At 43.3% G+C, this 15,701-nt stretch overlaps 1 protein-coding gene across 1 annotated transcript in view; it reads right to left on the bottom strand.

Annotated features, from left to right (window-relative positions):
• The window catches only part of LOC310789804 (cilia- and flagella-associated protein 70-like), a gene marked incomplete at its 5' end in the record, with an annotated part of 125,897 nt that overhangs the window by 57,855 nt on the left and 52,341 nt on the right, over window positions 1-15,701 (bottom strand). Inside the window, 3 exons of the mRNA XM_083651483.1 lie at window positions 7,213-7,273; window positions 12,668-12,759; window positions 14,534-14,593. Coding sequence (XP_083507609.1) covers window positions 7,213-7,273; window positions 12,668-12,759; window positions 14,534-14,593 — 213 coding nt within the window. The remainder of the gene's footprint in view (window positions 1-7,212; window positions 7,274-12,667; window positions 12,760-14,533; window positions 14,594-15,701) is intronic.

The raw sequence follows: 15,701 nt of genomic DNA, 5'->3' as shown, positions 1-15,701 counted from the left end.
GTACTTCATCTCCCAGAGTGCTTCACTCACTCACTTGTGGATTGTGCCATGTGAGTGGGGAGATGGGTCGAGCTATGGGTATAAAATTTTTAAATGTATTCCTATCTTGTGTGTTTAATTAAAGCCAACTAAGATGTTAAGAGTTTTGGCCTTAAAGGGACACTCCACCGAAAAACAATGCTGATTTATTTTGCATATCTCACACATCCGAAAACAGTTTTGCAGGCATTCATTTAGTTTGACACTTATTGAGTTGATTTGTGAAAGGTATAGTTTGGTTATTTGAAGTGGGGTACTATGCGGTACTTGTAATGTCTAAACTTTTAATGCCACCTGCTCTGACACCCCCCCCACACACACCCCACACAAGTTAAACAAACCACCAGAGATCCTCCTTCAAAAATGTAGGGATGTTCATTTTGAAAATTTTCCAAAATCGATAATCGGTGAAAATTAACGATCAATTATCGATCATCGATTTTATTAATACTTAGAAAATTTTCAATATTTTCAATTTTCAATTTTTTTTTTTTTTTTTTTTTACAAAATGAATGCCTATGGCAGAAAATACGAAAGACAACGTGTTCTCCTCAATGAACTCTTTATTTCAATGTGTCTCCTCTCCAACACTGCTGTCCCCGGCGCATGCCGGTGTGAATTTCCCATGTTTAAAACAGTTTTGTTGGCACAAAGGCCCGTGCCCAGCCAGAAAACTAGAGACTATATGAAGCTCCACCTCACGTTAGTCGGCTGTGCAATGGAGTGGGGCGAGGAGTAACGAATTCCACCCAAACCTAGTCCAAAAAAAAAAAAATTTTTTTTTTTTTTTTTTTTAATAATTAAAAAATCGATCCAAATGCCACAGGATCGATTCCAATCCTTAACGATCGATTATCGATTTTCGATAATTGATGAACATCCCTAGTTAAAAGTATAAATTACGAAAGAATAACACAAAGTTAAAAATGTTAAATTTATGTTTAAAACGCTACTAAAAATGTGGACATGAATGTACCATGTTAATGTTAATGTTTGAACTTGAAGTGATTGGTTGCGCCTTTACTGATCTGTAGATATCCACCGTGCCAATGGTGCCAATACTTGAAAGAAACCTGTTGAATCTAAACTCTGAAGCTGAATTGGTGAGTTATTGTTTGTGTGTTTGCATCCCCCCCCCCCCCGCCATTCTTGAAGTAACTTGTTCCAACACTGACACACACACACACACACATGCACACACGTATACAGCTATATACACACACACACACGCCGCACCTACTTCAGGACTGATCACCACACACCTGCACTTAAGAGGCTAATCAGCCTCTACACTCAGTCTGTGTCCTTGACTGCAGAAGGCTGTGTTGGTGTTTCAGTCCTTTGGTGTTTATCCTCCCTTCAGATGCATTATTAAGTCAGTTGTAGTTTTGTTAGCCATTGTTGAGCCATTCCAAGCCATCCTGATCTTAAAGGTGAATTGCATATGTTTTTCTCTTTAGCCATGGTTTATTGTTGTTTGTTTGATTGTTACATTGTTTGTTTATTGCTAAACATACTACTTCCTACGACTATTTTGTCTGTTTGCACGCACGCGCACGCACATGCGCACACACACACACACACACACACACACATACACATATACTAAAATGGCCACCACTGGTGTACTTCATCTCCCAGAGTGCTTCACTCACTCACTTGTGGATTGTGCCATGTGAGTGGGGAGATGGGTCGAGCTATGGGTATAAAAATTTGAAATGTATTCCTATCTTGTGTGTTTAATTAAAGCCAACTAAGATGTTAAGAGTTTTGGCCTTAAAGGGACACTCCACCGAAAAACAATGCTGATTTATTTTGCATATCTCACACATCCGAAAACGTTTTGCAGGCATTCATTTAGTTTGACACTTATTGAGTTGATTTGTGAAAGGTATAGTTTGGTTTATTTGAAGTGGGGTACTATGCGGTACTTGTAATGTCTAAACTTTTAATGCCACCTGCTCTGACACCCCCCCCACACACACCCCACACAAGTTAAACAAACCACCAGAGATCCTCCTTCAAAAATGCCTAAAATAACAAGTATGTATTTTACATTCTGTCTATTTTTCACAGTTGCTACAGGTTGGTAGAGGAAATGCTTTTTTTAATATCCAATTTAAGCTTACAATCTTTACACATGAGGTGTAATAGTTTGTGCTGTTATTGCTGACTTGTAAATGTCAAACCAATTGAGTCAGTGTTCACATGCTAACTTATTAGCCAGTAACCAATAAGTCACTAGATGTTTGGTTTCCATTGAGTTGAAGAAAAGTTTACACTACCTTAAAATGTTTCATTATGCCAATTCTGTTTACTTTAAAGAGACAGTGTGAATATGTTCACACCAACACTGTGATTTAAAATATTCTTATCCCTGTGTGTTTAATTCCAACTAATTAAAAGTTAAAAAAAGTTCTGGTCTTATGTGCTTATGCAGGCTAAGTACTACAACTAGTGCTTTCAGTCATCCAGTAACAAATAATGATGTTGCCTTTTACCTCCATTTCAGAAAATGGCATCGCCAGCTAAACAAACTAAATTCCAAGTCGAAGGATATATACACGAACTGTCAGAAATCAAACACTTCACCAGAGATCACTCCAAAACATACTTCAATGCAGTTATTCAAGAATCCGGTCAATTCTCAAAACTTGTCTCCTTCAACACCCGCACCTGCATACCGCCTTCCAAACCGCACAAGATAAGAAGTAAATATTTTACATTCCTATACACCTGCAACAATTTTAATTTCCTTCTTCTCTATACTGCTTTATCCTGTCTACGTTTTACATCATCTGTCTACCCTTTAAACAACCAGCCATTTCTTGTAACCATTAACTTGTCTTACTGCTTTCCTACAACCAGACTACTGTCTGCCACTCAATGCATTTACCCATCCAGACAGTGACTCATCACAACTGCCTATTCTCATCATGCCTGTACTTTTGTCTCCTAGAAACCCAATCCAACTGGAGAACATTCAATACACAGCACCATGGAACAACAAACCACCGGACATAAAACTCACCTATTACTCAAATGACTACAGACGAAATGGAAGAAGCTATCCTCATGCTCAATCACATCTGAGTTGACATAATAGACAAATCATAGCCCTGACTCAGACTTGACTCCAAGACTCGACAGTCCCTCCACACAGTCCAGAAACCCCGACTCAGCCCCACACAAGGACAAAATGGATTGATATATTTCTCTTTACTTTAAGTTTTTCATTTCATAAAAACTATTATTTGCAATAAAAACTTATTGTTTGAATCATATATCTGCTTTATGCATTATATCCTAACTCCTTTAGTCAACCTTGAGCTTACACTTTTATTGCCAACTTGTAGATGTCCACTGTGCCCAAGCTTACCCTTTTAAAACATCTGAATAACAGTCAAGTAACTTGTTAACTGATAACCTATTAAGCCACTAACAGTTTGACTTAAAGGGTGATTTACACAACCTGAATATTAATCTTGTTATACCTATACAGAGACACTATGAATGTACCATGTGGAGTATCTAGTAACAGTTAGGATTTTACATTAATTTCATGACAAATGGTTCAAATTCTGGCCTTGTGCTTATGCAGACCAGATTTATGACTACCACCACTACTACAAAAGCATTGGCTTTTCATTGTGACAACCAATTACTTGGATCACCATTCAGGAACAGTTTGTTTAATCCTTTCCTCACTGAGCACATCTATAACCATGATCAGAAGTGTACAGTAGAAGCAGCACACTATCTTCATCCAATGGACTCGGAACACCACAAAAGCAACACCTCAGTAAGCTGTCCACTCATGGCTAACACATCTAAGCTTATCAGGAAGCTAGGATTTGAAATTATGACAGTTTGCCTAGCAAAAGTCCATTACTCTTTGACAGCCACCATTTGGCTTACCACCACCACTGCTACTTACTACATATTACTTACTACGAACTTGGTACACTTGTGCACATATCAACTCTGACTAAATGTGCAATTCAGTGTCTATATTAATATCTGACATATAACCATATGTCACCCCCTACTCAGAGAAAAAATACTACACCAATCCACCAGATGGTGGCGCTATAACAGACCATTTCGCGTTATGGTCCCTATCTTCTGAACCGTGTGTCCGAAACTCAAAATTTCACTTCTCACGGATTATTTGGATCAATACGCATCTATCCATATAGGCCCCGCCCATTTGCGTGTGCCTAGCTTTTCCGCCATTTTGAATTGGATCAAAAACCTACTTTTGCGAACTTCTCCTAGACCGTTTAGCCAAATCACACAAAAACTTTTTGGGGTTATCTATGGACTAACCCGACCTAAAGTTATCAAAGGATTTTGGATACGTGAAACCGTTTTGAAATGATAAATGTCTAAACTTTTGCGTATTTGCTTTTGTTCTTTTCCTGCCCTAAAAGTGTGTGGATCTCAGAAACCATACGCCCCCCATCACCCAAACTTTCCACACAGGTTCAAGACATCACCCACTACTCAGAGGAAAAAAATTACACCAATCCACCATATGGTGTCGCTATAACAGCCAATTTCACGTTTTTGGTCCATAACTTCTGAACCACGAGCCGTAGAATCAAAATTCCACATCTACTGCTTTCCCTGGAGTATCATGCATCTAACCTACTAGGCTACACCCATTTACAGTATGTCTGGTAGATTTTCCGCCATTTTGAATTTGATCAAAAACTTACTTTTGCGGACCTTTTGACCAAATCTCACAAAACTTTTTCTGGGTCAGCTATGGACTACCCCGACATAAAGTTATCAAAGGATTTTGGATATGTGAAACCGTTTGGAAATTATAAATGTCTAAACTTTTAATGAAACACACCGCGACACTAAATTGCCCACAACTCATTAACCAGGCAATTACAACTACTGCTGCTACAACTGCTACCACTCCCACTACTACTACTACTACTACTGCTACTACTACTACTACTACTACTGCTTGGAAACTGTCAGGTCACCGGATCTCAACCAAACTTTGTTTACTTGTGCACATACCAACTCTGAATAAATGTGCACTATTCAGTGTCATATTATCTGACATATACCCCCCAAGTCACCGAAAGCTTGGACCCCGCATCGCCGCTTGCGGCTATATTGTCTATTTGTTTTTCTTCTTTTTCTGCCCTAAAAGTGTGTGGATCTCAGAAACCATACCCTCCACATCACCTAAACTTTCCACATAGGTTCAAGAGGTCACCCCCTACTCGGAGAAAAAAAAATACACCAATCCACCAGATGGTGGCGCTATAACAGACCATTTCGCCTTATGGTCCATATCTTCTGAACCGTGTGTCCTATACTAAAAATTTCACTTATCCTGGATTCCTTGGATCAATATGCATGTATCCATATAGGCCACGCCCATTTGCGTGTGCCTAGATTTTCCGCCATTTTGAATTTGATCAAAAACCTACTTTTGCGAGTTCCTCCTAGACTGTTTGGCCAAATCACACGAAACTTTTTCTGGGTTATCTATGGACTACCCCGACCTAAAGTTATTAAAGGATTTTGGATACGTGAAACCGTTTTGAAATGATAAATGTCTAAACTTGTGTGTATTTGCTTTTGTTCTTTTCCTGCCCTAAAAGTGTGTGGATCTCAGAAACCATACGCCCCACATCACCCACCTTTCCACATAGTTACAAGACATCACCCACTACTCAGAGGAAAAAATTACACCAATCCACCAGATGGTGGCGCTATAACAGCCAACCACCACTACTACTGCTGCTGCTGCTACTACTACTACTACTATTCTTAGTACTTCTGCTGCTACCACTCCCACTACTACCAACACTACTACTACTACTATTACTACTACTGCTACTACTACTACTACTAGTACTGCTTGGAAACCGTCAGGTCACCGGATCTCAACCAAACTTTGTTTACTTGTGCACATACCAAGTCTGAATAAATGTGCACTATCTGACATATACCCCCCAAGTCACCGGAAGCTTGGACCCCGCATCGCCGCTTGCGGCTATATTTATTATTATAACTGTTGCCAAAAAACTTATTCTGAAGGAATGGAAGTCCTCCTCTTTTCAGGTGTGGCTGATGGACATGGTCTCTGTTATACGGATGGAGAGACTCAGGTCTTGAGAGCCAACTCGCTTAAAAGGTTCTTGACTGTTTGGGACCCTTTTTTGGCCTACTTTGATGAGGTTAAGAATGAATAGTGTTTGAGGCTCTCCTGTCTGGTTTCTTGTGGGCCCCTTGCATGGGACCCCATGGACAATATCTATTACAGATAAAAGCACCTTATGCGGCTGGTAGCAACATGTAATGTTGAACGTTGATGATGTATGTTTTGTTTTCTTTTCTTTCCTGTGTCTGAGCCTGTTTATGTATTATAATTGTTCTATAAAAATTGAAAATAGAATATTGAAAAAAATATATAGGTACGCACCATTGTGCGCACAGAGAAATCCATCCACAGCCTGCTTTATGCACAGCTGTTCCAGTTCACCTCAAAATTATCTTCAACTACACAGGATATATTCATGCATCCACAGTACGTCCTCTCGTTATAATGCACGTGGAATATGAAGATTTTTCGGTAGCCTACCTTGTCTTGGAGAACACTTTAAATGATTACCAGTTTCTGCATTGTCATATTTGGGTGAGCTCTCGTCTTTTCTCTTTGATCTCTTAACGAGCAGCTGTTGAGAGCTGCTGGCGATGTTTGGCAGTAACCTACATTATAAGCGGCACATGAAAATATTTATATATAATATAATAACATTATTATAATATAATTATATTTATAATATACTATGTAAATATATTATCACCGGACTTGGTGACCAGCATCATTTTAATTTGTCGGACTTTGATTAATTATAATATTGAAACTCAGCGCCCATGGTTCACAATCATTTCAATCTGGGAGGGGTGGATGCTCTCTGAAAACGCACTCCGAGGCGGAAATATGGCGGAGCTGCTTGGTTCTGTGTGAAAACAATTTATGTGGCAAGGCTGCCGGCATTGCGGGCCTTCTGAATGGAAATGGGATCTCTGTGTGAAAGTGGCTAGAGAGAGCATGTACTGTATGTGTGTGTGTGTGAGAGAGTGAATGTGTGTGTGTGTGTGTGTGTGTGTGTGTGTGTGTGTTTGTGTGTGGTTTACCCTCTCTGCTCCAGCATGGCGCTCAGGCAGTGGAGGTCTGGGAGGGATCAGCTCCTTCACCCTGTTTGTGAAAAGAAATCACACCCCAGGTGTTGAAGTAAGCGGTGCAGGTTGGCAGGTCTGACCCTTCTCCTCCACCTACCTCTCCCCACTCTCTAGGTACATGTCCACTTTCGCTGATGTTTTTCACGCTTGTTCGCCCTGCTCCACAGTATTTGCTTGAGGTTTGTTCCTTGCTGCACCTGATTAGATGAACGTGTTCCCCGTGGGGCTGCATTGTGGGCTGTCCTCCACGGTTTGAAGCGTAGAAAAAACACATTTTAAACGTTCTCTTCCTATATGAAAACCACTCGGCATGTGTTTGTGTTTCTGATCACATTTTTAATGCCTACAATAGGCCATGCTGTGTCTCAACAACCAACCAACAACCAACCCCCCCACCTCCCACCCCCCACAGACCCAGACCGCCCTCTCACCATCACTGAGGATGAGGTGCGCCGGACGTTCCTGCGCATCAACCCACGCAAGGCGGCCGGCCCGGACGGCATCGCCGGGCGGGTCCTCAAGGCCTGCGCCCACCAGCTGGCAGGTGTATTCACAGACATTTTCAACCAGTCTCTCTCCCTCCGACAAGTTCCCTCCTGCTTCAAAGCAGCGACAATCATCCCCATTCCCAAGCAGCAGAAAGTGACCAGCCTCAATGACTGGCGCCCAATAGCCCTCACGCCAATAGCCAGCAAGTGCTTTGAGAAGCTGGTCATATCACAGATCCGCCCCACACTCCCCCCGGACCACGACCCGCTACAATTTGCATACCGCCCAACAGGAGCACAGTAGTCTCTTAGAACAGACGAGTTGGCTTCCGCAATTTTCAAATGCTTCCGCCATACCGTCTGTACTTCGTGGGGGAGAATCATGCACCAACCGGAATGGGAAGCAGAAAGGCGGGTCTTCCGCTCATTAGTCCAATCAGAATCCAATATGCCGGCAGAAAGGCGGGTCTTCCGCTCATTAGTCCAATCAGAATCCAATATGCCGCATTCGCGTGTCGTGATTGGTCGGATTCCGTAGAACTTCCTTCCAGTCTGAAGGTTTTTTTCCCAACTTCCTTGTGCATGTTCTGGGGGTGTAACGTACAGACTGTATATAGCTGCATTCGCCGGATGTAGATGATACAGTCTGTTTAAAGAGACTAGGAGCACAGCGGATGCAGTAGCACATGTGCTCCACACCGCCCTGTCCCACCTGGAGGGGAAGGACACCTATGTTAGAATGCTGTTCGTGGACTACAGCTCAGCATTCAACACCATAGTACCCTCCAGGCTGGTACACAAGCTCAAGGATCTGGGACTAAACACAGCAATGTGCGACTGGATCCTGGATTTCCTGACAGACCGCCGCCAGGTGGTGAGGGTGGGCAACCTCACCTCCTCCCCACTGACCATCAGCATAGGAGCGCCCCAGGGGTGCGTCTCCAGCCCCTTCTGGTACGACCTCTACACCCACGACTGCGTGGCGACTCAAACTTCGAACACCATCGTGAAGTTTGCAGACGACACAGCAGTCGTGGGGCTGATCTCGGGGGGCGACGAGACGGCCTACAGAGAGGAGGTGGGGGCCCTGGAACAATGGTGCCAGGACAACCACCTCTCTCTGAACGTCTCCAAGACCAAGGAGATCATTGTAGACTACAGGAGGGGGGGAGGGCACACACCCCCCAATCACCATCAACGGCACAGTGGTGGAAAGGGTGGACAGCTTCAAGTACCTGGGAGTCAACATCCACCAGGACCTGACTTGGGCCGGCCACACCGCCACTGTTGTCAAAAAGGCCCAACAGCGAATACACGGACTCAGGCGCCTAAAGAAATTTGGGCTAAGGCCAGAAATCCTTAGGGACTTCTACAGAGGCACCATTGAAAGCCTGCTGACTGGCTGCTTCACCACCTGGTATGGGAACTGCACCACCATGGACCGCAGGGCGCTACGGAGAGTGAGACGCGCGGCCCAGCACGTAACAGGATGTGAGCTACCAGAACTGCAGGAACTGTATAAACAGCGGTGCCTCAGGAGGTCCCTGAAGATCATCAAAGACACAAACCACCCCCACAACAGCCTGTTCTCCCTGTTACCCTCAGGGAGAAGATACAGGGTCCCAAAAGCACGCACAAGATTCAAGATTCAAGATTTTTATTGTCACTCCATGGTACAAGTATCACGTGTGAAATTCTTGTGCTGTGGACTCCGTTTACAACATAGTACAAATATAACAGGGCATATGAGTGCAAAAACAACAAGAGACACAACAAGCAATAAGGCAGTATAGTGATAAGACAAGTCAGAGACAGTGGCATATTCACTGCACATAGGTGCACATGTCATGTGCATACTTTAGACGTGCTTAAACATTTTAAATTCGGCGTAATTGACATACAGGTGCAAATAGCATATTCCTTATTAAACATACAATTAAACTCGGCGTTTTAAATTCGGCGTATTTGACATACAGGTGCAAATAGCATATTCCTTATTAAACATACAATTAAACATTAGACATACGTAATGGTAACAGCTACAGTACGGTACAGTACGGCTACTACACTATTTGTGTATGTTAAGGAGTCTCGTGGCCTGCGGGAAGAAACTGTTCCTCAAGCGATTTGTGCGTGCTTTTGGAACCCTGTATCTTCTCCCTGAGGGTAACAGGGAGAACAGGCTGTTGTGGGGATGGTTTGTGTCTTTGATGATCTTCAGGGACCTCCTGAGGCACCGCAGGCCACGAGACTCCTTAACATACACAAATAGTGTAGTAGCTGTACTGTACCGCACTGTAGATGCTACCATTATGTACCGTAAATTCCGGACTATAAGCCGCGGCTTTTTTCCCGTTTTTTGGGCTTTTTTGGCCCCTGCGGCTTATATAACGGTGCGGCTTATCTATGGATTTTTTCAGCAAACGGCCACTCGGGAACCTCCAAAATCTATGGATGTTGGTATGAGGCAGAACGAGAGCAAGACAGACATTACGAGAGCGAGACCCTGATTGGATGATGTTTCAACCTTTTTCATGCCAAGGACCCCTAAATTTACACAGCACAGTACATGTTCTGTAGCTACTATTGCACTAAATGGTAACACTTGAATACGTTATGCAAATATGCAACTTGTTTTGTTGAAATGTTAATAAATGGGAGCTTCCCCAAACAGCCATCTCTTTCCCGACAATCCCCTCTGTGCACGAAACCTTACATATGGTAATTAAACATCAAAACACCCGCGGCTTATAGTCCGGTGCGGCTTATATATGTAAAAAACAGTCAACTTTGCAGGTGCGGCTTATACACCGGTGCGCCTTATAGTCCGGAATTTACGGTATGTCTAATGTTTAATTGTATGTTTAATTAGGTATATGCTATTTGCACCTGTACGTCAAATACGTCGAATTCAAAATGTTTAAGTACGTCCAAGTATGCACATGACATGTGCACCTATGTGCAGTGAATATGCCACTGTCTCTGACTTGTCTTATCACTCTACTGCCTTATTGCTTGTTGTGTCTTTTGTTGTTTTTGCACTCATATGCCCTGTTATATTTGTACTATGTTGTAAACGGAGTTCACAGCACAAGAATTTCACACGTGATACTTGTACTACGGAGTGACAATAAAAATCTTGAATCTTGAATCTTGAAAATTACAGTGCACCTGAACGCAACATGCAAGATACCCGCTGAAGTGTCCACATGTTCATGTCATTCTGGCCAATACTCAACTTCTGTTATAACATTTCAGTCTGGAATATGGAATATCTTTCAATAATCTTTATGACTAAAAGGCTAAAAGTAATCTCATGTGTAAGAAATTACTGTTCTAACTTCTACATTGAAGTAGAAATTTAAATAATTAACTCGTTGGTTTTGGATTTATTTAGCTTCAAGAGTGCATTTTTGTTCGTGTGACCCTCAACACAGGCTTTGAGAATCCTGGGCCACTTACTGATACTTATGTTTAAATTAACCCACTCATATTCTGGTTTATTTCAAGAAAAATATTTTGGATCGTGGAAATTCTAATTGGCTGGTAACTTTAAAATCTAGCAGCCAGATTGGCAGGTGGTCAAAAAAGTTCATTTCAATCCCTGCAGGGAGAGCAGGTGGTGACATAGGAGTGACTGAGTGAGAAAAGGATCAAATATTGGTGGTTAAGACTGAATAATGACATCACAACTGTTCATTTAAAATTAGTTATTCCTCTAAACCTGGCTTCAAATGCCCCAAATTTTTCACGCTGGCGCCGTTCAGCCCTCAGCAAAATCTGGCAGTGAGGAATTTTTTTTGTGGCCCTCTCTATCATCAAAGTTGCCCATCCATGGGTTACGGCATGACAATATTTGTTGGGCCCCCGGCAACAATCTGGGTTTCTCATGTAGCCCCCCATGAAAAATAGTTGCCCACCCCTGGTCTAATCCTTAGACCAAAGTTCTCATCCCATGAACTACTGAACAAAGTGTCTTTCTGAGGGGAGTTCTCTCTGTTTCCCCTGGAAGGAAATACCTGGGGTGCAGTGATCGCCCAGGGTCTCTCTTCTCCAGGACTGATATCTCCCCCATGAATTACGTAATTATGGGAATGAGATAATGAGCATGGAAGCCCCTTCTGTTGCGGCAGAACATGGTTCTCATAACATGACATGCTCCAGTGAGGCGTCCCTCTCTCAAAAGGCATGAAAATAGGCTGGAAATGTGTCATGCTTCCCCTATTTTATCCTCATGTTATGTAGAAATTTGATGAATGCACCTAATCCCCAAGCCCACCCTCTGGGGGTACCAGGTGCGCCAAAATGGGGTATTCTGGGTCCACCCACTCTCAAAGGGGTGTGGTCTAGGACATCCTTGCACGTCGCCAACCAAAGCTAGTGATTGTCGTCAGCCACCTGGACCAGTTGTGTCGCAGTGTGCGTTGATGACATCAAGCTCCGCCCTTATCCAGTAGGCACCGCCCCTAAAAAAGGATGGAGCTAATAGAATATAAACAAAGGTTTTAAAGTAAACCATAGTTTATAGATATTAGCACAGCATATTAGGTCTGGGCACACTGCTCCACAATAGTGAAGAAAAATGACTATTGGGAGGTGAAGGATAGTCATGCCCGAGGTTATACCCACTGTGCGGACCTGAATGAGCAAGGCGGGCAAAGGGGCGTGACAGTGGTTGGCAACACCAAGTATGAAAAATCTTCAGTCAGTACGCTGTCGCGTGGGATACTATCCAGCAGGCACCGCCCCTAAAAAGGGCTATATGGTTTACTTTAAAACATTCACTTTCCATGCTGGAATGGACTGGGAGTGAATGAGCCTGAGACGTTTGACAACAAAACTGATTTCAAAATATCAAATATGTAATCTGGCCAATGTCTTTTCTCTGCCCACAGCACACTCAGAAATAAGGTGGTTGATACCTTTTGGCCAGCTGTTCCGGCGTTCTCTTGGGCACCAGTGGTTTCTCCAAGGCGATCTCCATCATGATGTAGGTTCTGGCATCAGCATACATCTGGCACAGGGGGGGGGGGGGTTCAGTGTGCTGCGGGGTCTGACCATAGACTGTATAAATCATGGACTTCATGGAAGCTCCTCAAAAGGCTGCAGTATAGGTATTAAAGGGATAGTTGTGATTTTTTGATGTGAGGTTGTATGAGGTACTTGTCGACAGTCAGTGTACCACATGCAGTAGAATGCAGCCAGCGCTGTCCCACTTTGGAGAAATGGAGACTGGCCGCGTCAGGCAAGTACAGCATGTCTGCTGAGAGTGAACAAGGTCACGAATAAAAACATTGACAAAAATAAAAATGCTGATCAGCTGATCAGGGCCGAGGGGGAGACATATTCAGGTCTGGCTGTTTTCCGTGACTTCTGCCTTTTAAAAAACCTGTTTACATCTCTCTCTTGAATGCAGGGGGGCTGGATGAGCAGATGATAGGTGCCGCAGGGGGTGGGGTCAGGAGAAATGACCACATCAGGAGAAAATTAACTTTGTTCAAGACCTGTCTCTGTCTCAGCAACACACTATTGTGGGATTTGGCTACAGGAGCTAAAGTTAGCAGGTAGCGATTAGCTAAAGCTACAGCTACAAGTTTGTGAAGTTTGCAGATGTAGCAGTTAAATCTGTGGTTAAGAAAAAAATCAACTGATATATTATAAGTAGTTTGAGCTAACAAGGGCAGTTTTGTGTTTATGTGTGGTGTGTGTGGAGTTTTGGGAACTCATGATCTCTAGCTCAAGTTAGCTTGCTAGGTCAGCAGAACAGAGGTGACCAATGCTAATTTACTGTAGGAGACTACCATTTCATACTATTGGTGGAGCCTGGAATGAACAATCTATATAGTCTGCTATGATGGTAGGAAGCGGGGAGGTGTTGTCCATATATTATACAGTCAATGGATCTGAAAAACACATGCAGCTGTGATGTGGTGTGTTGGCACAGTGCCAGCAGCTCACCTGTCCCTCTGTGTGATGTGGTGTGTTGGCACAGTGCCAGCAGCTCACCTGTCCCTCTGTGTGATGTGGTGTGTTGGCACAGTGCCAGCAGCTCACCTGTCCCTGTGTGATGTGGTGTGTTGGCACAGTGCCAGCAGCTCACCTGTCCCTCTGTGGGAGCATGTGGTGTGTTGGCACAGTGCCAACAGCTCACCTGTGCCTCTGTGGGAGCATGTGGTGTGTTGGCACAGTGCCAGCAGCTCACCTGTCCCTCTCTGTGATGTGGTGTGTTGGCACAGTGCCAGCAGCTCACCTGTCCCTCTGTGTGATGTGGTGTGTTGGCACAGTGCCAGCAGCTCACCTGTCCCTCTGTGGGAGCATGTGGTGTGTTGGCACAGTGCCAGCAGCTCACCTGTCCCTCTGTGGGAGCATGTGGTGTGTTGGCACAGTGCCAGCAGCTCACCTGTCCCTCTCTGTGATGTGGTGTGTTGGCACAGTGCCAGCAGCTCACCTGTCCCTCTGTGTGATGTGGTGTGTTGGCACAGTGCCAGCAGCTCACCTGTCCCTCTGTGGGAGCATGTGGTGTGTTGGCACAGTGCCAGCAGCTCACCTGTCCCTCTGTGGGAGCATGTGGTGTGTTGGCACAGTGCCAGCAGCTCACCTGTCCCTCTCTGTGATGTGGTGTGTTGGCACAGTGCCAGTAGCTCACCTGTCCCTGTGTGATGTGGTGTGTTGGCACAGTGCCAGCAGCTCACCTGTCCCTCTGTGTGATGTGGTGTGTTGGCACAGTGCCAGCAGCTCACCTGTCCCTCTGTGTGATGTGGTGTGTTGGCACAGTGCCAGCAGCTCACCTGTCCCTCTGTGGGAGCATTTGGCTCGACATCGGTCCCACTCGGACCCGGACCACCGGGCTGCAGACACACAGGATGGAACAGCTGACTGTATGAACAGCTGACTGTATGCCTCACCTGCCTCTGGCTAAATCAACCTGAGATAGCGGTTTTCCTCTCAAACTCTCCTATTGTTTTTGATTTGTGTTGTTTGTTTTATTTTCTGTATCGTGAACACTGGGCAGAAAGTTGGAATATTTGTGTTTAAAGGAACACTCCGCCCATTTTCAACCAGCTTTGTATCATTAGAACATCAGTAGTATATCAGAAAACTGTAAACGGTTTTGAAGTCTGTCATTTAATTTGACAGTGAGTGTTAAAGTGTGGACCAATGACATCACTGGTCCACACTAACTCAAATTAATAACTCATTAACTCAAATCAACTCTCAATAACTGTCAAACTAGTCATCATTCATCTAGTTTGACAGTTATTGAGAGTTGATTTGAGTTAATGAGTTATTAATTTGAGTTAGTGTGGACCAGTGATGTCACTGGTCCACACTTTAACACTCAATAACTGTCAAATTAAATGACAGACTTCAAAACAGTTTACAGTTTTCTGATATACTACTGATGTTCTAATGATACAAAGCCGGTTGAAAATGGGCGGAGTGTTCCTTTAACAATACGTTTATAGATCAAATATGAAAATATGGACTTTATAAGTATTCAGAAGTATTCTTCAAACTAATTTTCAGGCATAAAATATTTATGTATATTGTTTATTGAGAGTTTGCTGTATGTGTTTGTTGTACATTTTATTGATTTGTTTTTTTTACTTGCTGCTGCCATCCCACAACAGTAACAAAACAATGTGTCACTGCTGCTGTAAAACCACATACAGATATTTTCCAAAAAAATAGAATATCATGGAAAAGTTAGTTTTTTTCCATAATTCCTTTCAAAAAGTGAAACTTTCATAGATTATAGATTAATTACAGACAAAATGAAATATTTCTAGCCTTTATTTGTTTCATTCTTCATAATTTTGGCCTACAGCTCCAGAAAACCCCCAAAACAGTATTTCAAGAAATTAGAATAGTGTGAAGAAAATCAGCAGTTACTTCTCAGTAATGACTCCAGCCTCAGTCCACTCCCTCTGAATCTCCGCCAAATTTTTGAATCGT

This window comes from Poromitra crassiceps, assembly GCF_964638095.1.
Source record: "Poromitra crassiceps genome assembly, chromosome: 1".
In the NCBI taxonomy this organism is placed as follows: domain Eukaryota; kingdom Metazoa; phylum Chordata; class Actinopteri; order Beryciformes; family Melamphaidae; genus Poromitra; species Poromitra crassiceps.
The sequence above is the reverse complement of the archived record's forward strand: the minus strand, read 5'-3'. Positions and strand labels throughout refer to the sequence as shown.